This window comes from Microtus oregoni, unplaced genomic scaffold (genome assembly GCF_018167655.1).
Source record: "Microtus oregoni isolate MIOR12 unplaced genomic scaffold, Mior012 000013F_ref0000133, whole genome shotgun sequence".
NCBI classification, from domain to species: Eukaryota; Metazoa; Chordata; class Mammalia; order Rodentia; family Cricetidae; genus Microtus; species Microtus oregoni.
Window position 1 is genome coordinate 43,490,933 of NW_024543072.1, and position 24,806 is coordinate 43,515,738.

The 24,806-nt window shown below is 54.1% G+C and overlaps 1 protein-coding gene across 1 annotated transcript in view; it reads left to right on the forward strand.

The window, feature by feature from the left end:
* Positions 1-724: 724 nt before the first annotated feature.
* Kiaa1614 (KIAA1614 ortholog) overlaps positions 725-24,806 on the forward strand; it is a 31,250-nt gene continuing 7,168 nt past the window's right edge. Inside the window, exons 1-7 of the mRNA XM_041662798.1 lie at positions 725-850; positions 2,733-3,667; positions 4,348-4,411; positions 12,626-12,769; positions 18,567-20,092; positions 21,273-21,417; positions 23,408-23,660. Coding sequence (XP_041518732.1) covers positions 807-850; positions 2,733-3,667; positions 4,348-4,411; positions 12,626-12,769; positions 18,567-20,092; positions 21,273-21,417; positions 23,408-23,660 — 3,111 coding nt within the window. The 5' untranslated portion in view covers positions 725-806. The remainder of the gene's footprint in view (positions 851-2,732; positions 3,668-4,347; positions 4,412-12,625; positions 12,770-18,566; positions 20,093-21,272; positions 21,418-23,407; positions 23,661-24,806) is intronic.

Genomic DNA, 24,806 nt, shown 5'->3' on the forward strand with positions numbered 1-24,806 from the left:
GCGGCTGGCAAGGCAGACCCCACTTCTGGCTGCCAGGGTGAGCAGTCCACTCCTGCTTGCTCTGGCGTCTCCGCAGAGCGGCCAACGACCTTGACCTAGCAGGGCGCCCGAGGGCGATGGGGTCGCTTCTTCGGGGGAGTACACCTACTCCACCCGAAACGTTCTCTACCGCCAGCGTTCCTCAGCTTCCCCTCCAGCGGAGCTGGTGTGGTGGGTTGAAGCGTGGCACCTCCGGCGCCCCACCATTACCTCGGTTCCTCTCCTCTTTCGCGCCCGCGTGCCCAGGGAGGGTTTGCTCCGCGTCCGGGACACGGCCCGGTGGCAGCCGGTGCGCCCCACACTCGGGGCGCATCTCCCGCCGTCTGTGAGGGGAGCCGAGCCGCGGCTGCTCTGGGCCGCGGCTGCTCTGGGATCCCAGCGTGCGCCCCGTAGGAGCGGCCACGACCCCGGGAGGAGAGGGAGGCTGGGGGTGGGGACAGGCCGAGGTCGCGGCTCCTCCAGCCCCTTCCGCCGCCCCTCCTCTCGCCTTCCTCGCCCTCTCTTCCCGGGCCGGCCCCTCAGGCCGCCCGCCCGCTGGGCCTTTCACCTTCTGGCGAAGCCTGGGAGTAGCGGTCGCGGCGGGGCCTGGGGCGCAGCGCACACCCGCCAGCCCGGCCTCGCCTGGCAGGCCCCGGGGCCGGACGCCCTCCTAGGGGCGAGGCCTTCGGGCCACACTCCCGCCTGCCCGGATTTAGGGCGAGTCCTTCCCGGGACTCTGCAGCGGCCCGGGACGGGGAGCGCGGGCTGGGGCCTCGCCTCTCCGAGGGATGCAGGGGATGGAGGCGGCAGTGAAGCCTGCGCGCCACGCTCAGTGAGTACGGAAAGGAGCCGGGCGGGGTGGCGGGGCACAGAGGGGACCTGGGCCGCCGAGACCCGACCTCCCACCGCCTTAGAGCAGGAAGGGTTGAGGAGGCCCGCTCTTCACGTCCATTTTCGTTCCAGTTTTCCTGACTTGGAGCGGAGGGCTCCATAACCGTCTTCCGGAAAGACCGTCCAGAGGCCTTCACCGGGAGCGTCTTGTTCTTTAAGGTCTGCAGACAAGAATTTCTGGAGTGCAGTTCTAGAGTTTACCGGCCCTGAAGATCTTTGGGTTTTACTGAAAGGGCTCATGTTACAATCCCAACCCTGGCCTCTGGATTGGACCTCAGAGAAGAGGTAGCAGGGCTGCAAAGATAAACCTAGTGTAGTCTAGATCTCTGGTTCTCAACCTTCCTAATGTTAACACCCTTTAATACAGTTCCTCATGTTGTGCTGACCCCCAACCATAAAATTATTTTCATTGCTACTTCACAACTGTAGTTTTGCAACTGTTGTGAATCGTAATGTAAATATCTGTGTTTTCCAATGATTTAGGCGACCCTGTGGAAGGGTCTTTCGACCCCCAAAGGGATCTAGACCTGCTGCTGTAGATGATCCGGTAGAGGAGATGACTTCTGTCCTAAAGACAATCCTTAAACTTCACAGATTTACTTCCGTGAAACTTGATTTATATCCCCGAAAAGCATATAAACTGATTTATAATAAGTGACTGTAGAGGAAGTTAACCCTTTAAGAACTTCTTATGGTGGATCTGTATTGTGTGAAGGGAGTAATTAGCTCCTCATCTGCCATTTATGCACGGATTCTTATACACAGACTTTACTTTATATGGGACACATCTAGACATTAGGATGATTCCTCAGAGTGGCCTGACAGAGTAACCATTAAGACCCAGGAGCTTGGACAGTGAGTAAGACGGTTGCTTCTTTCCTTTTGGAAGGCTGTTGGAATCAGCCCAGCCACCTCCGGGCTGTGTCACACTGGTGAGGCTTGTGACCTCTGCGGACTCAGATCTTACCTAAGAATAAGGGGCTGCAGTTAAATGCTAACTGTCCTGGCAGAGCCCTGGGCTTGGAGTGAAAAGCTTTTGGTTACAAGCTGGACTTCCCCCGTGGCATCCATGGGGTGTAATTTCTCCATACCTCAGTTTCCCCACCTGTGAAAAAAGAAGATACCAATAGCATTCTAACACAGACATGTCGGAATTATTTTAGAGAATGTTGAAATGTTTGAAAAGTCTTAGTTTGTGACTGTCCCTGTCTCTTCTTGAGTACGGCTTGACCCTAGTCAATGACTTCTGCATTGGGGTTGGCATGAGGCTGGCAGGCGCCCCTTCTACTGGAGGCCCAGGTCCTTCACCCAGAAGGAGGAGCATGTTGGCCATTAGCCAGCATTCTCCGAGGCCATCCTTTAGCCCAGGGTTGGGAAATCACACTGCTTTTCACAGTACTCCACATTTGTCATAGGGTTTGTTGTTTGAAGCCTTGCTTTGCTTGCCTGTAAAATGGGGTTAGAAAAGCTAGGAACACAGCACACATAAGGCCCCAGACCCTCGGAGGGACTGTTGACAGTGGTTGCTAGGGAAACAGTGTCATTTTCTTCAATAGTGTAAACACTGGTAAGTTGTCCGTGCTCCAGGAAACACCCCCGTTCCCCTCCTCACCCATGAAAGAACATTACTCATAAGTTTAGCAGTAATGTGTTCGTACTGTTCTTTGACTTGTCCTTTCTGGTGTGTGTCCACATTATGTAGTGAACACCCCTCTACTCTGTCCTGATATCTGAGCAGGGGTCCATATCAGAGCACTCTGGGGGACCAAGCAGGTTCCTGGGCCATCCAGGTACAGGGTTTCAGCTTCTCCTTTATCCTGCAGAGCAACCAAGTCAGGGAGCAGAACAACCAGCACCATGCAAGTGACTCCAGCTGTGGCCAGAAATGGTCCAGAGCTGCCGGACAGCGGACCTCTCCCAGGACCCATGCTCTGCCTCCAGGGAGACTGGACGCCTAGCCTGGTAGCTCCCAAGCCTCCCAGGACATGGAAGCTGCAGCTCCAAGGCCCTTCTGTGCTCGAGTCCAAGGTGAAGGCCTTGAAGGAGAAAATGACAGCAAGGAAACAGGGGGCAAATCCCTGCCCCACTTCCTATGAGCATCCATTGCCCCCCAAATCCAAGTGCTGCCAAGTCAAGCCCGAAGCTGTCTGGAGCCTACTTGAGGGCTCTCCTCTACCAGATACCCTGGTGGTTCCCCATGCTCAGAATCAGACTGATGGGCAGCTAGACAGCAGTGTTAATGAGAAGAAGCCTGCCAGGAATGGTGGATCCAGGCCATCTACCCCTGGCCTCGGGAGCTGCAATGGACAAAGCCTGTGGTCTCCAGAAGCAGCGTGGCTGCTGGCTGATCATGGGGATGGCCCAGCACCAGGATCTGGCTCTTTACAAGAGAGCCCCAACAACCAGGTTTCTGTGGGCCAGCCAGAGGGGCCTGGTCCCTGTAAAACCACCCTCCTGAGCAGCCTGAAGAAGAGAAGACCCTACTTACTTGGAGATGGTGTGGTGACAGAGGGAGATCTAGATAATAGAACCCTAACAACCTCCAAGGAGGACTTAGTCCCCAGAACAGACGTGCCAGAGATGTTCCGGAGAGCTGGTGGCCTGGGGGCGCTGGGCACTGGGACAAACGTTTTGTCCCTGTCTGAACAAGTGGAAAGGAACCGCCTCCTGCTGCAGGAGATGCTGAAAGTTTCCAGACAGGGTTCTTCCTCGGTGGGAAGCCAAGACCAGACTCCATCCTGGGATAGGGCTGCATCAGGTACGTCTCATTTTGCTGGCCTGGTTTGGAACAAGTGGGAACTTGTAGGGAAACTGGAAAGATGGGAGAACACAATAATGTCACCCAAATAATCGGTGTCCAGCTGGAACATAAGGTCCTTTTATAGCTCACAGGCAGCCTTAACTACCTCACACCCTGTGGCCCTCCAGATCAGTGGGAGGCCATCCTTTGTGCTTGGGGACAGAGGCTATGTGACTCTTCCCTGTGCCTTGTAGCTCTTTGCAGAGTGGCCTTTTGCTCTCCCTCTGATGTTGTCCTGTGTCACCCCGTTGTGCTTTGTGTCCTCGGGTGGGCTAGCAGGCAGGAGCACTTCCCTGGAGAGGTTGGACAGAGTGCCACAGGAGCACTGTTGCGGGGGTGTGCTCACACTCCAAATGACATCCTTGAGCAGGGCATGTGTGGTGTCCTCTTCAGCCACTCTGGGTTCACTCAGTCTTTGTGACCGCCTGCGCCTCCACTTCTCAGACCAGAACCTGGGTCCCAGTTCCCCACTTTCTAATCCCATCATCCTGGACATTAGACTTCAGTGTGTGAATTTTGGGAAACATGGGCCTACAGCCCACACAGGGAGCAGAGCATTTCTCCCGAGTTCACTGAGTAGCAGCTGACAGCCCCGTTGGTGGCTCTGTCCTGATCTCTGCTTCTGCTCTGGGCCCTAGAGAGACCAGCGGGAGACGTGGACTGGGACTCGGGCACCCCCCTGCAGGACTCAGGTCAGAGCAGGTAAGGGCTCCTCCTTACCTCCATTCCTCCTTTACTCTGCCCTAGAACATCAGGGAACCTTGCAAAGGCCCGAGGATAAAAAGGCAAACCTTCACCAGTGGATGGTGGCCGCGGCCAACCATCGTCCTTGAGACTCTGTGGACGGTACTGCTGGGTGCAGAGATCTGCAGAGCCTTCCCATTACCTACTCTGTGTCCTGGAGGCTGTTTCCCCTGCCCAGGCTTCTGTTTCTTTTGAGCAGGAGGAGTTGAGATGTCATAGCTATCTGATTAGTTCACAGGGTTATTGCAAAGCTGAAGGGCATGGATGTGAAAATTTTTAGGGAAAGTACAGGAACCCAAAACTCTAACTCCTCCTATTCTTTCCCTAATCAGAGGAATGTGCTGAGCTCAGGATTAAGGGTTTCCCCTCCAGCCTCTCACTGGGGCCCACAGATTGTTTTCTTGCCCCTCCATCACTGTTTCAGGGAAGCTGTGTCCAGAGTATGGTGGGTGGATTGAGGCGCTGTCCTGTGCCTGGAAGAGTGGAAAGAGAGGTGTGGTGGGGGCTACGTGGAGGTCTGAACAAATGCCCACTCGGAGGTTGGCCCCAGCCTTAGCCTTTGCTGGGATGTTGGCCCATGAGGCTGAGCTGGGCCCTGGGACTGGGAGTGGCTCGCATTTCCACAGCTGCATGTGACATCAGTCTCTGCCGAGTCCCATGATGTCTGCCCACAGCTGTCAGCTGTGTTCTTATTGGTCAGGCTGCTCCCCATGTAGCCTATTGTCCTCCTCAGAACCCGGGTAAGACCTCTGCCTTCCTTAGCCCATGCCGGCTGCTGTAACAAAACGCAGCAGGTAACTTAGAAACCTCAGGCATGCCATGCGTGCAGTTCAAGGGTGGTGATCAGTCCCCATTTCCTGATCCCATCACACTGGGGGTGAGATTCCAACATGTAAATTTGGGAAACATAGCCCTATCTCTGCTTCTGCTCTAGCAAGCTGAGGGTGCCCAGAGTCAGGTAATCAGGGTTGCGCTCAATTGGCGATGGGAGAAGGGTGTGGAAAGAGGGATGTCTGGCCCTTTAGTCCCTCTGTATTTATGTCTGGTCTCTTCTGCCTTCCTGGCTGCTGTCCTCAGCCTCTCATCACCTCCTTATCTGGCCCTGCCCCTATGGTCTTCAGCATCCTCTGCTCCCTGTGTCCTCTCTGTAGCTGCATCCCTGTGGAGCCCTCCCCCTCAGTGCTGCACTCTCCCACTCACCCAGTCCCCAGTCTCCCCAGGCCACCCTAGCTCCCTCACAAGGACATACAGCTGTGAGGTCCTCAGAGAAAGAAGGCCAGCCCCTGGCTTGCACTGAGATAAGTAGTGAAGGAGTGACAGGGCCAGGAGAGGGAAGGACTTTCACACGTGCCTGTGAGGATGTTTAGAGCTCCCAGGACTAGACTCCTAGTTTAGTTTAACCTGGCAGACCGTCTCTACCCATGGGCTATGTGGCAGGGTCACGCATGAGAGTCAGGTGTGATGGCTCATGGCTGGCATCTCGCCCCTTGGCAGGCTGAGGCAATGGCCTCAAGTCCCGTGCCTGCCTGGGGTACATAGTGAAACCTTGTCTCAAAAAGAGACAGACAGACAAAGGGATCTCAGGTATGGCTTGTATGTATATGTATTGTATGATTCCCGTGTGTGTGTGTGTGTGTGTGTGTGCGCGCGCGCGCGCGTGTGCGTGTGTGTGTGTGTGTGATATGCTGAATCAGTGTATGTGTCTGAGGGGAGATACACACACACAGAGAAAAACAGACAAACTTGTTTTAGGACCCTGTTCAAAGACTAACAAAATGTCTCCTTTGAGTGCCTGGCATATAGAGCCACAGGCATGAAGGTCAAGTGTAGTAATAAGGGCGGCGGGGCTGCGTCCCCAGCACCCCAGTGGCCCGCACGGCTAGCTTATGCCCGAAATAACAACACACAAACTGTATTCATTTAATCACTGCTTGGCCCATTCTCTTCTAGGCTAATTCTCACATATTAATTTAGCCCATTTCTAATCATCTGTGTGTAGCACCCCAAGGTGCGCTTACTGGAAAGATTCTAGCCTATGTCCATCCTGGGTCGGAGCTTCATCCCGGGAGCGGGGCATGGCGTCTCTCTCAGGTGTCTGTTCCCGAGAGGAGAGCTGTCGAGACTGAGCTCACTTCCTCTTCCTCCCAGCATTCTGTTCTGTTTACTCCTCCCACCTATCCTCTAACCAATAAAATGGGCCAAGGCAGTTCCTTTATTAGCCAATGACCTTCCTCCATCAGTCAAGTCCCTGCTAGGTAGAAACTGGCTGAAGGGCCAGGGAGCATAGATTCAAGGAAGAGAAAGTGCCAAACCCACTGCGATGCCCCAAGACATTGCAGGGCTCCCATCTGAGTGAGATGGTCTTAATGCTGCTATAACAACGGAACTACATTGCCCAGAGACTTGGCTTCTCTTGGCTCTGTGCCCCAGGAGTGCCACAGAGCATTTGGGTCCTGGGCTCAGGGTCTGTGCTAGGAGTGTAGGACCCTGGGCAGAGCAGTGCTCTGAGGTGGCAGCTGACCATTTCAATGGCCACCCACCAGTGCGTGCCGTGGCACAGTGGCCACCCACCAGTGCGTGCCGTGGCACAGTGGCCACCCACCAGTGCGTGCCGTGGCACAGTGGCCACCCACCAGTGCGTGCCGTGGCACAGTGGCCACCCACCAGTGCGTGCTGTGGCACAGTGGCCACCCATCAATGTGTGCCGTGGCGCTTCACTCTTAAAGCATTGCAGACCTTCTCAGGGCTTGAAAAGCAAATGGGTCTGCTTCCCATTCAGTCAAGTTTAGAATCTGGATAATTCATGTTATAATCAAAGAACCGTGACAGCCAGGTTAGCCCAACATGCTCCTAATTGTTACTGTTCTGCAAGGTAAGATGGCTAGCTCACGGAACGACACTGATTGCAGAGTCCAGTGTTCGAGGCTGGGGTATCTGGGCCAGCTTGCTGCAAGGCCTGAAGGAGTCAGCTATGGAGGTGAGCCACCTAAAGACTCAGGGCCTCAGATCCTGCAGGAGACCTCCATCCCCTGTGCGCAGGGTTGTTCTCTATTAAGGGTCAGGCTTTTGCTCAGCCCTCTGGGGCTAGAATATACTAGTGGCCAGATGACAGAGCAGGCCAGCCACTGCCATTTCCACCCTCTGGCTCTGTGCCAGGTGCTATGTAAGTGCTGTTTCTGCATCTCACTTTGTCTGCGCACACATCTTAGTCATTGTTCCGGCTTTACTGGCAGAGAGCCTCTAGAGGAGGCCAGGTGACGTGGAGTCAGGACTTGTACTCAGGCCCCCAGGCCTCTGCCCTGACTGCCTATGGGGCACTGCCTTGAGCTGTCCTTTCCATGTCTCTATAGGCCAGCCCTTGGGTAAGCAACCCTTGGGCCGGGGATCTAGGGCCTTGTGTCTCCCTCCAGCCTGGCCTGTTCTCTGCTGTGGGAAAGGAGATGTATGGGCCAGCTGTGTGTGTGAGTAGCTTTCCGGGGGAACCCCCACTGCTGCCACCACGCTGCATGCTGGCACTGCCTGCCCCTACTGCCACCAGTGCCTTTGCTGGTGCCTTTCTCCTTGAATCCCTGGAGGCAGGAACAGGTGCTCATAAAATGTCCGTCAGAGGCAGGCAGGAGAGAACTGATGGAGGGCTCTCCGACAGCTAAAGCCTGTGTGGGCTTGCAAGGGTCTGGGCTGAAGCCGAAGGAGCATTCCAGATGGGTGAGGCTGAAGAGACGCTCGGGAGCATCTGAGGTGGAATGTGTGGTGATCCGGGGAGAGCAGGAATGAGAGCTCACCTGAATGCAGAGGCGTCCAGTGGACTCCTTCCTGCCCCCACGGCCTCCTCCTGTACAGAAGGAGGACCTTAGCTCCTGGAAACACAGGCAGAGGCATCCAGCGGACTCCTTCCTGTCCCCATGGCCTCCTCCTGCACAGAAGGAGGACCTTAACTCCTGGAAACACAGGTGGATGTGAGCCCTGTGGGACCTGGGAAGAGGGTTTGGAAGCCATCTTGAGTCACTGGCTAGTTTTTGTATCTTCTGGGCCCAGAGTGCCAGAGAGTTATGAGCCCTGTAGCAAGACTAGGGGATGAGACACTCAGCTCCAGCATTCTAGGGAGCCTAGAGGTTGTTGAGGAGCGCCCAGGGCAAGAAGTCACTGAAAGTGGCTGAACCCCATGTGGCTTGCTTACCCTTATCCTGCACCAGCCATGTAGATGTACAGACACAAAGAAAGCTCTGCACTTGCAGTCCCAAGAGACTCAAAGGAAAAAGAAAACACAGCGGAACAATACACTGAGCCGTTAGTGCTTAACCAGTTCCCCAGTGCCCAGTGTTCTGTCCCCTGTGCTGATCCCATGGAAAGCCATTGCTGGAACCTTCAGGTGTACTGTCCTATGCCACGCTAACTCCACACAAAATTCTCATTGTGGCTGAGCAGGGAGGAGCTCACAGAAGTGGACAGCTTCAAGGCGGGACTCAGCTGACTTCGCTAAAGGCCTTTCTGGGAATGTCTCAGACATCTGCCACTCTGGCTGCCCGTGTGCCCGTGAACCCAGGCAGTGCTGACCTGACCAGTGTCAGGCCTTGTTCTGGGCTTCATTGGGGGATTTGTCGTTTGTCATCACTGGAGATGTGGGACAGACCTGTTCTGACCTGCCAGAGACCTTTCTTCCTCTTTGTGGAAAGAAGAGCGTGGGCCTTCCTCTGCTCCCTGCCAGCCTCCTCCTGTCCCGTGTGGAAGTAACCTTTCCAACAGAGCCCATCAGAAGCTTTTGACACTCTAGAGCAAACCCAGCAAGCCCTCTCATATTGCCCACTGATTGTCACTTCTAAACATGCCTTTTCCTTGCCAGCAGCAGGGTAGTCTTACTGGCAGGTGACCTTAGTTCATGCTTCAGGGTCCCCACACCTTGAGTGAAGGGGTAGAAGTGACTCTGTGCTAATAATAGAAGCAACAGTAGTAAATGCTAACCATGTTTGAAGAGACCATTTCTCCCAGATTAGCAGGTGAGGGAACAGACTCGCCCCTGAATGCACTCAGCAGTTGACACCACTAGGAAGAGATGGCCTAGGGCTGAGGATGTGGGCAGGTCACCCTGACACACTGTAAACCACCTCCTTAGGTTCATCCTGTGGCTGTCCTGCAGGCTGAAGAAGGGTACACCCTGACAAGCCTGAGCTCTCCAGCCAGTTCAGACCCACTCCTTGTTCCCCCAGAAGCAACAGTAAAGACCTCTGTTCTTGGCCAGCAAGGCTCTGATCTACACAGCTGGAACGTAACTAAGCAAAGGCCTTAGGTGTTCTCTGTGTGCTCCGGGCTCTCCGGTCACTGTTTGCATCCTGGGTTCTAGTCCTGATTCCCCTTCCTGAGGTGAAGGGGTTAACCCCAGACTTGCTGGAGTTTATCAGTGTAATCCTGGCTTATGCTGGCTACAGAGAAATGTCTCTGTCCCCTTGACTTTTCTGACTGTGAGAGCTACGGCTCTCCTGATCTGCCCAGCTCTTGGGGTGCTAAAGTCACTGCTTAACTTGTCCCCGCTCTAAGAACCCGGCCTGGAGCAGAGGGCCAGAGTCACAGGCTCCCTTTGTTGTCAGGATGCAGCTAGCAGAGGGGTGGAGGCAAGGGCTCGGACACATCGGTGGCCTCGAGCTTCCCCCAGTAAGTAGTTCTTTGGGTGACCACTCCACAAGAGCCAGTCCTGCGGTCCAAATGCCCCCTGAGTGGGGACCTCAGACCCAGACTCAGGGTAGTGGTGTGAGCCTCACTCTTTTATAAAAGCTCATGCTCACTGATGGGAAACTGAGACCCTGGAGGAAAAGCACTCGGCACCTTATTCCTGTGCCCTGCCCACAGAGGAAATGGGCCGCAGAAACTCAGCTTCAAGATGGTGATAAATACTGTTTGTTTGTGGGCAGTATTGTCTGTGCCTGGCTGCACACTGCCTGACTTGGCCAGGAAATTTCCAAAGGAATTGAAAGTGCTGGGATTGTGGGTTTTAATTCATGACAGGAAGGATTGGCTCTGGGGCTCCGTGCATCCCTCTGGTCCAGGATCAAATGAGAATAGTCTTCCTCAGTTGGAAGTTTGAACCCCAGCTTTGGGGAATAGAGGGCCACTTGTGGTGAGGAGATGGTACCTGCTTGCTCCTCCCCCCAGGAGAGAGAGGCCTCCCACTCTTCCCCAGCTGGCAGAGCCCCCTTCTCCTGGGTGCACAAAGGCGTCCTTGCTTTGCTGTCCTTGGCTGCGGTCTGTGAAGGTGGCTGCCGCTCTCCTCCCCACTTGCTGGGTTGCTGCATAGATGCCTCCAGGCGGCCAGAAAGCCTGCCTTTCTAATCAGTGGAGAAACCTTTGTCTGCCAGACTGAGGCAGGGCAGTAGATGAAGTGGGGTGGGGGGGTGGACAGCTGTTCCAAAAAGGAAACAGCAAAGCTGGAAATGGCTTAGAGACCCGGGGGCAAGGCTGATTGCAGCAGCATCCGGCCAGCTGCCGAGGGGCTCTCCTGCCTGCCCACCAGGCCTGAGACAAATGCCCGCCGACAGTCGCAGAAGCACAGCTGTCACCGGAAGGCTGCGAGCATGCAGGCTGGCAGCCAGAGGCCCGCGGCTGCAGGAGAACCTCTGCCTGGTATCCTCATTATCTCTGCTGTTGGAACCGGAGCCCCCGGGAGCACAGCTGCTCTCAGCTGCAGTTTGGGGAGCTCTGGAAGCCGTGTCAGGGGAGCCTCTCCTGCCAATGGAGGCCTCGCGGGGGCAGCAGCCTGGAGAAGAGTTTTTTCTGTTGTTTTTGCATCACTCTGCTGAAGCCCTCCTTCCGAGCCTGGCCTCGCCCTGCCAGAGCTCGTGGCACAGATGGTCCTTTATGCTTGCAGCCTTCCCCCTCTGGCCCAAAGCGGTGTTCAGAACACATGACGAGAAGAAAACAAAACCCGTCATCTGCTCAGAGCCAGTTCAAGGGTGTCCCAAGGAGCCCTTGTCCTGAAGGCCTTTGTCCACTCCTGTCATGAGAGTCCCCCATACGTCCCGAGGTCAGGGTGCAGCATATGGAGGGAGTTAGGGGTACCCCAGGTGTGAGAGCTAAGCCCTGCTGAACCTTTGGCTGAGTTCTCTTTCTGGGGACCCTCCCTGTGAGCAGAGCCAGGCATGTGTGACAGCGTGGATGCTGGAGTCACATCAAAGCCTGTCTGACCTCAGCCGCAGACATCCCTGCTCTCCCTGGCGCCCTCAGAGGAAGGGGACAGGATGTGAAATGAAGCTAGAGACTGGGGCTGGCTGTCCTCTGCATCACTCTGCTCAGTTTTCAATTGATGTTCGACCTTGAGCGGTGTGTCAGTATTCCCTTCCAGTCCATCCGCCTAATCTGTCAAGTTCAGGAACACCTGCCCTCGTCCAGCCCGGCTGTGAAAAGCGAACTATGCAGAGAAAACCATCTTGTCACAGGGAATATGGGTTGTTCTTACTTCCATAACCCAGAGCAGGTGGTGTGTCACTGTCTGGAAGACAGCTCTGGACTGACCAGGGAGGCAGCACATCTGGTGGGCGGGGTTCACTGCCACTTGACCCTATCAGGAAATCCGAGCCAGTCTAGTTTCTCCTGCCCTGAGTCTGAGCCCTGAGCTGACTCCTAGCAGGTCTGGATTGAGACTGAGAGGAAAACACCAGGACTTAGAAAACGATGTCTGCCCAAGGCTGGAAACTGACAGGCAGTGCCTTGGCCCTGTCTTTGGTAGGAGCTGGGGACAGTTCTGTGTGGGCTCCCGTGGGTGTGTGTGTGGACTCTGAGAGACAGAAGGAGACAGGGAGACCATGCATGGAAAGACCATCTGTCTGGGCACAGGCCCAGATTCATAACCTAGGGACCTTCCTTTTCCTCTTTCCAAAAGCTCCTGCTTATGCCCCGGAGGAACAATAGGACAGCCAGACTCCCCTGCCCCTTTTCCAGCCCTTCCCAGCAGATATCCAAGGTCAGGTTGGCTCCCCAGCTCCAGTCTGAGCTCAGGGTGTTCCCCAGGCCTCAGGGGGTGGGATGGGGTGCGGGGAGGGAGCCCTGTGTTTGAGTTAGAAGGGGAAGGCTGTGTATACAAGGCTTTTCCTGGCAGAGCTGTGCTTGATTCCGTTCAAGCCTCCTAAGCCGTGTTATTTTCTTTTAATCCCCGTGCTGTCCATCCCGGCCTGTGCTACCCTGCAGGATCTGCATTCCCAAGCTGGAGCCTGTTCTGAGTGCCAGGGATGAGGGAACCAAGCATCTGACTCAGCATGCTCGCATGAAGGCCAGGACCCAACCACTCCGAGCCAGTCATGACATTGTGCCCACCATTGCTCAGGGCAGCCGGTGAGTGGAGCCTAAGCCAGGCTGGCCTGGGAGGGCTTGTGGGAGGGAAGGGTCACTAGCACAAGTAGTTCCAATATAGCCAAATGCCTTTGTTCTCTTCTCTCCCCTCTCCCTCTCTCCCTCCCTCCCTCGCCCTCCCTCCCTCTCTTTCTCTCTGTGCGTGTGTGTGCATATGTTTTCTGTGTCAGGCACTTGCCATGATCATTTAGTCAGTCAACACACCATTACCCATAAGATGAGCTACAAAGATAAATGAACTATGTGACCTGAGCTCTCTGGGGGCATAGAGATCACAGTCTCCAGGGAGAGTTCTGGGGGTTCTAGTGGAAGAGGGGGAAAGCATGTGTGCAGAGCTGGCAGCATTTGCTCCACCTGGAAGGGACAGGTGAGGCTCTCAGAAGGATGTGGCTTCCAAGATGGGGGTTATGGGAGCTGTGGATCTTCCCTGGGCAGGGAGGAAGGGGCACCATTCTAAGGGATGGCAACTGTGCTCAGAGTGCAGTCAGCTTGGAAGAGAGAAGTCTGTCAAGTGCCGCATGAAGGCCAGACAGCAGCTTAGAGGCCGGCCATGGGGGAACTCCAAGCCTGCTGAACATCAGAGCATAAGTCCTTGTCCTGGAGTGGGGCCGCAGAGATGGGTAGACAGGTGGGTTAAGCAGGGCTGGGGTTGATTAGAGTTAGGGTTATACTACCATGCTCATGGGCCCCTAGCCAGAGGGTGATGCCTGGGTTCAGGTCAGGCTTTAGAGGGGAGGACTCCTAGGGCAGCACTGAGATGCCCGTTGAACAGCTGGATGCAGGACCATTGGCCGTGAGGCCAGAAACAGAGGTGTGGGTTCCGTGGTGACTTCGTCATGCTGGAGCTGCGAGAGAGCACATCCAGGGTGAGGGGACGGAAAAGAGGAGGATCGGGCACTCTTGGACTAGCGTGTCATTACGTGACTGCCCAAACCACACGCCCGTCCCCGGCATTGGGCTTGTTCTTTGCATGGCGTATCTTAAAGCACTCCTTGCACATGGACTTCTCCAGCACACAGACGCAGCCCTAGCCGTGCTCATCTGCTGCGTCAGGCCGCGCCAGATCCTGGCAGGCCCAGCAGCCCCACCGTGTAAACGACAAGGCCTGTGACTTCACAGGTATGGTGGGTACACTGGCTTTGCTTGTCTTCTTTATCAGTGTGGTACTAGGGTAATGAGAATGCTTAGGAAATCTGAACTCTGTGCTCTGTGATGGGGCTGCTGGGCCTGCTCACTAAAGGCTCGGGACATTCACAGAGCCCTGCCATGACTCCACGGCAAACAGAAGCCTCTTCGTTCAATGTCATTGTGACCCGTAGGAGGAGGGCACAAGAGGACCCCCTATGCTAGTAAAATCTGCCCATCGGGTTGCTCTTTCGTTTCCACATGAATGCCTTGTTCCCCGTCCACTACAGAGGACTCACTGGAATGACATGGCTTCTTTGAGGTGTCCTGGTTGTTTTCCACACGTGCAGAGAGATGCCTTTGACAGCCACAGCACTCCTGCCCTGTTCTACAGGAATGTGTGTAAGGCTCACATAGACAAGCCAGCGACACCAACTTCAGTGTGCTTTGTCCTCTTGGGCGCCTCCTTCTCTAGTTTATTGCCCCTCGTCCTAACATCCAGTAGCTATTGTGAAGTGGATTTCCTCTTCGTTGGCTATAAAAATGCAAGGTGACCTACTTCAGCAGCTGCCGTGTCCAGAGAAGAATTACTATGACTTGGCAGCGCTGGTGAATCCTCAGAGGGTAGAGCTGAAAAATCCACACCAGATGGCTCGATGCAGCTGCTCGGAAAGGTTACGCTCCATCAGATCACCCTGGAGGGCAGGCAGAGTTAACACAGTGATGCCACACAGGCCCCAGACCTCAGCTAGAAGCAGGAGGTCCTGCCCCAGCCCGACTTATCACTCCTTTCAAAAAACAGCCTGGCAAAAGGTAAGGGAGGAATGGGGGCAGCAGAGCAATCTGTAGAAGGCCCTCTTTAGCCTAGGTCTACCTAGAGGCAGCCAGGTGAGCCTGGATCTGCAGGCCTTTCCCAGGAGAGGGAGGGAGAGACATGTGTTGTCTGGAAGCCGGTCCACATAGAAATGGAGCAGCTCCCGGAAGGGGAAAAGCTGTTGCCACTTGGGGAATAGGCAGACTCGGGTTGGTATCAATATTCTTCATCACAAAACACAGTACATGTCACTTGATCGCAGGAACATAGGACGTGTCAGCAGGCTACACCCTGGGAAGGATTGTCCTATGTGGTGAGGCTGCAGAGCTCGCAAACATCACATCAGTTGTGTGCCTAGGATAGCATTGTCGTAGAAAGTGAGGCAGTGGACAGGGACTGGCCTCCTCAAAGGCCATGCCACTTCAGGGCAACAGCAGAGGCTCTGAGCTTGACTGGAATCCTGTCCTTGGGTGGGATGCCAGCAGCTCTGGGGTTTGCTTTTGGCTTAGCTGCCTCTTGTGCATGGCTGCAGGCCTCCCCCTGCTTTCCTGTGCTATTGTCTGTGCGGCTGCCTGGGGCCTTGTCTAAATAATTGCATTGCCGACTCCTACGTGGTTAGCTCTCCTTATTTTATTCTACTTATGACAATGAATTTGGGTTTGTGGGATTTTGTTTTATTTTGTTTTTGAGACAAGGTCTCACTGTGTGGTCCTAGTTGGCCTAGAACTCACTTGTGGACTAGGATGGTCTTGAATTCACAGACATATATGTCTCTGCCCCCCGCACCCCCCACCCCCGGAAGTGCTGGAATTAAAGGTATACACCGCCATATCCACCATATCGTTTTTGAGATGGGATCTCGCTCTGTAGTCTAGATTCCCTTGAACTCAGAATCCTCCTCTGCCTCAGCCTCCTGAGTGCTAGAATTGGGGATATGTATCACCACACCCAGTTTTACTTTGCTTTGCTTTTTTCTTTGTTTGTTTTCGAGACAGGGTTTCTCTGTGTAGCCCTGGCTATCCTGGAACTCACTTTGTAGACCAGGCTGGCCTCTAACTCACAGAGGTCCCCCTGCCTCTGCCTCCCGAGTGCTGGGATTAAAGGCATGTGCCACTGCTGCCTGGTTTCTTTTGTTTATTTGCTTTTGTTTTTCTTTTAAAATAAAAATAGTATTTCTGTCTTCAGAGTGAATTCTAAGATGGTTCAGTCTACCACTACTGTCCTGGAGACAGGTTCATTTCTTCCTTGCCAAGACTTAGAGCCCACTTCCGCCCAGCAGAGCAGGGTGCTGGTTCTGGAGCCCAGCAAGTGGAATGGGTTCTAAGCCAGACACCGAGTCTCCAGTGAGCCATGCTGTGCAGCATAGACCTGACTGCCCGCCTGTCCCACTCTGTGCCTGGTGAGGTGGTACTTGTTTGCTGTTGCTCGCTGACTCCTTCCCACCTAACCCTCTGCGAAAGTAAATGTGGTCAGTGTTCAGGGCAGGGACACATCGCCGCCGAAGGGTACTTATTCTCTCCGAGCTCTCTAGAGAAGCACAGCCAATAGGATCCGCTGTGTATGGAGAGGGTTACCTTAAGGAGTTGGCTCACAAACTGGTAGAAATTTGATAAATCCTGAACCTGGAGGATAGATAAGCCTTGGTTTCCCTCAGGCCTTTAACTGATCGGATGAAGCCCACCACATGATGGAATGTAATCTATTTTGTTCAAAATCTCTCAGTTTAAATGTTAATTTTGTCTTAAGAAAAAGAAAGGCTTTGTGCTGTTAACATCCAGAATAATGTTTGACCGAGTATTTAGGTCCTGGGTCCTACCACACTGACATAAGATTAAGCACCATGTTTCCAGCCATGGGAAATAGTATCCTCTGCAATCTGAGGACTCCTCAGAGATCTCTGCTCTGGTACAGCCAAGTTCTTGACTTACTCTATAGAAAAGAATTTCAGGATGAGGCTTTGTGAGGCCAACTGGAGCGTATTAAACAAAGGAGTTGCGAGCTCAGAGAGACAGATGGGAGTGGCATCGAGAAGGGCGCATATTTAAATACCCCAGCAGTACTTATGTGTGTGATTTTGTGGCCTTTGAAGTTACAGGGTTCAATGGGTGGGAGTCAGAGCTGGGGAGGGAAGAGGTGGCAGCCCTGTATGCTTACCCCAAAGGCTATCACTGTGCCCTTTGCTGGGTAATGTGACATGATACCAGCTGTGCTCCGTGAGGAACCAAGTCAGGAGGTGCGAAGGAAGCAGGCTGACTGCTCTGTGAGATAAAGTAATGAGAGTGGGAGAAATTTGGTCAGTCCCAAAGACAAAGGCTCCAGAGGAAAAAGGAAGAAGTATGGGCCTTGGACCCGGGTCCATTTACATAACTCTGTAAAATGGCTACTGCGGTCCTGAGATGAAGCTTGTGGAGATCTGAGCAGGATCTGGCCTCCAGCCAGTGTTTGCCAGAGCCAAAGCTAGTAAAAGATATGAAGATCTCCAGGGTGCACTTCTGAAGACAGATGTGGGTGTGTGAAGTGGGATGGGGATCAGAGGCTCTGGGGCTATCTAAGAGAGGCACCAGGGGCTGCTGATCTGCAGTCCATCCCAGCAAGGCCTGAGGACTGTCGGGTCAAGAGTGCGCCAAGTCCCAGACTTCTAGCCTCACAGAATACCCATGGAGACTTCTTCCCATGAAGGCTTTATAGCACTTAAAACTGCTCTTCCGTGTGCACAGGGGGCTGGTTCTAATCTCCCCCTTTGATGCCCAAACCCTCGAAAGGACAGGCATTTTCCTGTACACATTGGACCACCCCTTTAGGGCAATGGAAGTGCTTTACAGTGTTGCCATATCGTCATGTTTAGGGGTGACGAGGAGAATGAGGTTCCTCCATGTTCAGTACAGATAAGGGGTTTTGTTTTCAAATATTTTTATGACGAGATTGGACCCCTAGATGTGGAACCAACTCACACAGAACTGACTGTACATGTTTCTGCAACTCATCACTGCCAAGTCAGACCACTTCGTCACCCTGAACACACACATGTTCACACACACGGAGTGCACATATAAGCTCTGCCATCTTCCTCTGTACCATCCCTAACTTTTCTTGTTAACACATACTGAGCCCAGCAACAGAAAGCAAGTTAAAAGTAAAGGAAGTTGTATCAGTTTTGTTGAGCAGTGTGTACTAGGATGGACGTGTGCTGTGGGATAAAGCTCTTGTACACTGTAAAGATTTGTTACTTATATTGGTTTAATAAAACGCTGATTGGCCAGTAGTCAGGCAGGAAGTATAGGCGGGGTGACCAGACTAAGAGAATTCTGGAAAGAGGAAAGTCAGAGACACAGTCTCAAACCACATGTGAAGGAAGCAAGATGAGAATGCCTTGGGGACCTTAGGAGAGGGTTGAAGGGGAGGGGAGAGGCAGGGAAGGGAGCAGAGAAAAAATGTAAAGCTCAATAAAAATAAATAATTTAAAAAAAAAGATGAGAATGCCTTACTGAGAAAAGGTACCAAATCACGTGGCTAAATACAGATAAGAATTATAGGTTAATTTAAGTTGTAAGAGCTAGTTAGTAATAAGCCTGAGCTAATAGGCCAAACAGTTCATAATTAATATAAGCCTCTGTGTTTCTTTGTTACTGAACAGCTATAGACTGGGTGGGACAGAAACTTCCATCTATAGATTTGGGATGTGTATATCCTGCAGGATGGGCTTGGGTTTGCTGTATGACTTCCCAGGAGCCTGACTGGGGGTAACCTTGTAGGTGAGGCCTGGGGCAGAGCACATCCAGATCAGCTCTTCCCTTCCTCGCCACCCTCTTGCATGTGACCTCTCTCCTGTCTCCTCACTAGCAATGGCCAAAGCAGTCCAGCCCTGGATGTTAGGAGCACCTCTGCCTCCAGAGAGAGCCTCCAGAATGGGAACCTGAGTGACTCCTCCAGTGTGGAGTCTGGCAATGGGCTGTGGCCCAGGCAGGGAATGCCGCCATCTCACGTCCGATTTGAAGATGAGTCTGCCCACGACGCTGAGTTCCGGTACCTGGAACGGCGCCAGCAGCGCCAGCGTCAGGTGTTAAGCACAGTGCTACCAGCTGTGGGCCAAGGACCTCTGCGCTCCAAGCCTGACTTAACCAACTACATTAACCATAACATGGGGAACGGCGCATTCCACAGGCCTGTGGGCTCCCTGGACCACAGCGATTTCCCCGCACCACCATCGACATGGAACAGTGAGAGGACGTGCCCAGCCTGTGGCAGCTATCTTGAGGAGTGTTGCCCTGCCGAGGGGAGAGCAGCGCCTGACCTGAGGCTCCTCCAGGGTCTCCAGGCAACTTGTGAGCAGGCATTGCTGCTGGGACCCTGTAATTCCCATGACTTGAGCTCCCCATTCCCAGGGCTCCATGCAGAATGGATCCGGGAAACACACATCACAGACACTGTTGCCACGCACCCTGAGGAGGGGGACTCTGCCCTCAACAGCGCCATCAATTCAGATAGTCGGACTGACATTAACGATGCCAGGACCTCTCAGCCCAGTGGGGCAGGTGGGCAGATCCAAGGCAGCAGCCCCCGGCAGTCGCAGTGTGACTCTAGGCCTCAGGAAGGCCCCAGGTGGCCCAGGACTGAGGTGGAGCTGCCCTGGGACCTTCAGGCCTGGCCTCACCTACACGAGGTTGGTAATGTGGTTGTAGGAGGGGAGATAAAAGGAGCCACAGGACACATACCCCAGGGGCCTTTGCTTGTAAAGGAAGACGCTGAGCCCAGACCTGCCTCAGAACCCAAGAGGTCTTGGTCCCAGGGGCATCTTGGGCTACAGTTAGGAAATCACGGGGCCCACCCCAAGGATTCCTGGACTACATGCAGGACAGCTTATGCTATGTCATCTTCCGAGAAGCTTGGGTCCTCAGTGTCAGGTCAGCCAGACCAAGTGACTGAAAGCCAGGAGTCTCTGGAAACTGCCTGCACTCCTTCTCACCAAGAAAGCCCCGAGGAGCCCTCTGCACCTCGCCCAGCCCTGCAGCCAACTTTGCCCTTCTCCCTCGAAGGCTGGGCGCCAACCCCTCCCTCTTCAAAGAAGTCCTGCCCGATGCCTCTGGGGAAGTCACCCTGTACTGGGCATCACAGGCAGGAACACCAGGTTGAGCATGTGAACATCCCCCTGCCTCTGTCCCCTCCAAGAATCTCAGTTCACACCTCGCCCCAGACCCAACCCAACAGGCCCCGTGTCAAGCATCCGCTGCTGGACCTGCCCGCCAGCACCAACGGCAGTGTCCCTCTGCGACTGCAGGAGCCCCGAGGAGCAGCTGTCCTCAAGAGTAGAGCTGACAGGGAGTACTGCTGCCAGGAGCCTGGACTGCCCCTGGAGAGTGACAGAGATGGTAAGGATTGCTGTCCTTCATGTCCAGCCCAGGCCAGGTCTGGGCCACTCCTTTGCTCTCCATCTTGATCATGGGATAGCCGCACACCATGCCCAGCATCCCTGTGGGTCCCACACGTCAGCAGCAGGTGGCAGGGAGGTAGCAGAGTGTGGGCTGGGTGCAGGATTCAGCATTAGCACGGAGCAGGTTAGCCAGATTTCTGTGCTTGGGGGATGGGGACCGCAGACAAGGGGATGGTGCCCTCTTCTTGCTGGGAAGTCTGAGGTGTATAAGGAAACTCCAGTCCACAGCTACTGGAGGCCAGGCTTTGTGGGAATTCGACTCCTATAGAGTCTGGAGAGCAAGCCAGCAGCTCCGGAATCCACCATTGCTCAGAACGCTGATTCTCCTGTAGTCACCTTGCCACTTCCGCCACCTTTCTTTGGTGCCTTGCGCCCTTTCATTCACTGCTGACCAGGCACCTGGTACTTGGACTTGGACTTGTCCTGGCACTGTGGGGAACGCATAAGAAAATTACCTAGGCAGCATCCCTACCTTAAGGCTCACTGTGACCACACGGGCCTGAGGCTGGCTTGCACCTAGCCCTAGTGACCTTTCTGGAAAGCCTGAGTCTGCACCTCCTTGAAAGCATGATGAAGATTCTCTTGTTAGTGACAGGGGCCGAGAGATGGATTCCTCTCTCCATGCTCATGGTTTCTTATTCAGAAAGTGAGGGCTAAAATACAGCAGCCGGTGTCATGACCGCGAGGTCAAGTCTATGAAGGGCTCAGCATCACCAAGTGCATGCAGTGCTCCCAAGGTGGATGCTGTTGTAAAAGTTCTGACCGTTTTAGATTTGTTTCCCCTGTTTTTGACTCTGTCGCTTGACAGAGAAGGGGCATGACATACCACAAATGGCTTTTCACTTAATAGATACTAGTCTCCCCCCGTGTACCAGGGGCTCTGTGGCTGAGTTACAGTAGTCCATGAGGCCCCACCCTTGTCCTCATTCCAGTTTAGAGGGTGCCCAAGGATGGCCCTGGTCACCTTCCCTGACTGCCTCCTGCGGCTTCCACTGCCTCTGCTCCTGGGGCTCCCACCTCTCCCCAGTGTCTCCTGTCCCTAAGACGGGGAATGGGCCTTTCCCCACTGTGACCTGTGGGGATGATCCGTGTAGCAGGGGGGTGCTGTGCTGTTACAGGAACACTCCAGGACTCTCCCCAGTCAGCAGATGTTGCCACTGTCAATTCTACAGCCGTCACCCTTTCCCTCACCCCAGAGGAGCCTGAGTGCCACCTGGAGCCACACAGGACAGAATCCAGCTCTGGAGGCCACATGCCCCCTGGGTGAGTGGCAAGGACAAAGCCTGACTACAATGGGCATGCTGGATGGGGAAAGAAGCTGTAGCGGCAACATCTCTAGCCCAGCCCTCCCAAATCCTGGAGGGTTCCTAAACCATGTCCTGGCACCCTAACTCACCCTTTCCAACCCCCCATCTCCCCCCCTCTCTCTTTGTGCTCTTTGTGTGTGTTGTACATATGTGTTCGTGTGAGTGTGTGCACGTGTGTCTGGGGACACATGGTGTGAGTATGTGTACAGACCAGATGTTGAAACTGAGTGTCTTACTTAGTTGCTCTGCGCCTGGTTTTTGAGCCCCAGGGATTCACTTGTCTCTGCCTCCCCAGACGGTGGGGTTAGTAAGATGCTCTGCCATGTGCCTGCCTGGCTTTTAAACTGGAGCTGGGATCTAACTCGGGTCCTCAGGCTTGCATGCTGAGCACTGTTTCTACTCCCAGCCCCTACCTTTTCCCGGTCTTTTAATCTGATGCACCTCGAAGAGCCACCGAGTTATCTGCCCACCCTTGAACCCCAGCTTCTAATGCTACAGCTGAGAGCCACAGGCCTCAGGGAGCTCCTAGATGCAAATTGTTTCCCATCTTTGCTTCAGCTGGGGTTAGACGTGTGAGGTCTTGCCTTGGGACCTCCTTAGGTCGAGTGCAAAGCCCTGGTGAACCTGGTACTTCCCTGCTCCCAACTGTATCTGTGACCACACGGCAACACACAGCCGCCCTATGACCCAGCCAGGCCTGGGCGTTTGCCAGGATGCAAGGTCTGTCTTCAGTTTCTCCTGGACACCTCTCCCGGGTATCTAGCTATCCCCTCAACAGAAACCGAACCGTTGCTTTCCCAGCCGCCCCCTTCCCAGCAGCCACGCTGCTATCCACACAGTGCTCAAACCCACGCTGTCTGCGTTTCCTCCTGCTTCCCCCACCTCCACCCTCTGGCAACCCTCTCCAGCCCCCAGCCCCTCTCTCTGCCATCTGCTCTGAGCTGCCTCACTTCTTAGCTGCACGAGGGAATATTTTTAAAAAACCCAATTAAATGGAATCATTGTCCTACTTAAAGCCCCACAGCAGTCTCTCTTCCCCTTCCCTTCCCGAGGTTGACAGCGCTTGGCAGCGTGCTGGGCCTGCCTGCCTGACCTCCTACCACACCTCTTCCTGCCTTTCTCATTACCTGGCTGCTGCCATTGGACACGTCAGACTTGGTTCTGCTCTGGCAGCAGCCCCAGCCGCTCGGTGAGCCTGCGGCTCTCACTTCTAGGGTTAATGGCCTGACTCCGGCCTGTCACTGGCCCTTGGTGTAAAGGTTATCTGCTTCCCAAAGAGACCTTCCCTGGAAACTACTGAAAACAAGCACCTGGTCACATTCTGCTTCACACACCACTGTGAATGGTTTTTCTCCTTCATGTGTTGCTCTGCTGTTGATAAGCTTCTGTACACCCTTAGCTGAGACATCCTGAAGGAGTGGATGGATGATGATCCCATAGCTGTGTGCTGTGGTGGGGCTCTCCTGGGCTCATGACTGTGTGCTGTGGTGGGGCTATCCTGGACTCATGACTGTGTGCTGTGGCGGGGCTATCCTGGACTCATGACTGTGTGCTGTGATGGAGCTATCCTGGGCTCATGACTGTGTGCTGTGGTGGGGCTATCCTGGGATCATGACTGTGTGCTGTGGCGGGGCTATCCTGGACTCATGACTGTGTGCTGTGGTGGGGCTATCCTGGACTCATGACTGTGTGCTGTGGTGGGGCTATCCTGGACTCATGACTGTGTGATGTGGTGGGGCTATCCTGGACTGTTCTCCCCAGAAGCTGCTTTCACTCAGCACCTGGCGGTCTGCATGGCTCCCCTTGCTGCAGTCTGATAGTTCCTCCCTGAGGACATTGGCACTGGTCCATCTGGGGCCTATGGGACCCTAGGAAGCAGGATGCAGCCAGCTCTTGCCGGCCTATCAAACCATCTCCAGCCTCATTCTGCCCCCCTTGTGTTTCAGAGCATCACCTGAGGCCAGTGTAGGGCATGCACCACCCTCCGCCACCCATTCTGATGGGAGTAAGAAAAGGAGGAGTAGTATCTCCTCCACCCTGGGGCTCAAAAAACTCTTCTCAGCCCTGGGTCACGCCCCCCGAGCCAGACTGGGCACATCCCGGAGCTACAGCGTGGAACAGCTGCAGCCCTCAGCACTAGCTCCGCAGACCAGTACCTCCAAAATGAAGAGAGCCCCGTCATTGCAAATCCTGCATCTGGTAAGTCCCCAGGGCCCTGGACGATAGGGTGCAGCCCCAGGACAGGAGCGGCAGTGTTGAGGGTTTTTGCCTGGAGCCTAGTCACGAAAGTGGAGACCTGCTGGTGTCCTCACAGCTGACTCGTAGGGCTTGTGCTCACTGTGTGCAGTACCCCTTAATCCTGTTCTCCCCACCACCTACTCTCTTCTTTCTCCTGCTCCCTCAAATTTGTTGCTTCTACTTCCTGGAGAGTTCATGGCCTGGTTTCTTTAACCTTTCTCTTGGCCCCAGTGACTCTTTTAATCCACACACAATTTCTTCTTGCTTTCTTTTTTTAAAAAAATTGTTTTCTCTGTGTGAGTGTGTGTGGCCTGTATGTATGCCTGTGTACCATGTGTATGTGGTACCCACAGAAGCCAGAAGAGGGCATCGGATCCTCTAGGACTGGGTTCTAAACAGTTACGTGCTATCATGTGAGCGCTAGAGATTGATCCTGGGTCCTCTGGAAGCACAGCCAATGCTCTTAACCATTGAGGCATCATTTCTCCATTTCCCAAACACAATTCATTTCAGTCAGTATTGCTACAGCAGACTTTGGCCCATCCGTTCTGGTCTTTCTTCATGTGACTTCCTTAGTATATCTGAGGTTGCATAAATCTGGCCATCCCAACTGCCCTTGCCAGGAATGCATTCATTTCGTCATTTATCACGTTCAGGATACAGTGCTGTGAGAGGATCTGTGGCGTGTCTGCTTTGATGTCTCATCACTTCAAGAACGCTCTTGGCCTCCGCTGGATAGATCCTTCCAACCATCATGGTCTGAAGGGATCCTCCTCTGAATGTGTCTCCCCTGCTGACACCTGCTATTTCCTCAGTGCTCCAGGCATGTTTTTAGAAGACATCACTGTCCTCAGACCGAGGGGCCTTCTGCTCTGTTTGTCCTCTCACCAGGGCTCACTCCTCCATGTCTCCCCTCACTGGAGTATGGTATCTGCACTCCCAATACCCATCTGAGTCATTAGTCTAGTGTTCCCAATTCACACTGAGTGAGCACAAGGCGCTGGCTAAACTCCCTCTCCGTGTGCTTAGCAAATCACCCCAGCACACAAGCCTCGACCAGGAATCCTGCTCTGTACTAGGAGCGTGTTGGTATTCTGTGTATTCTGT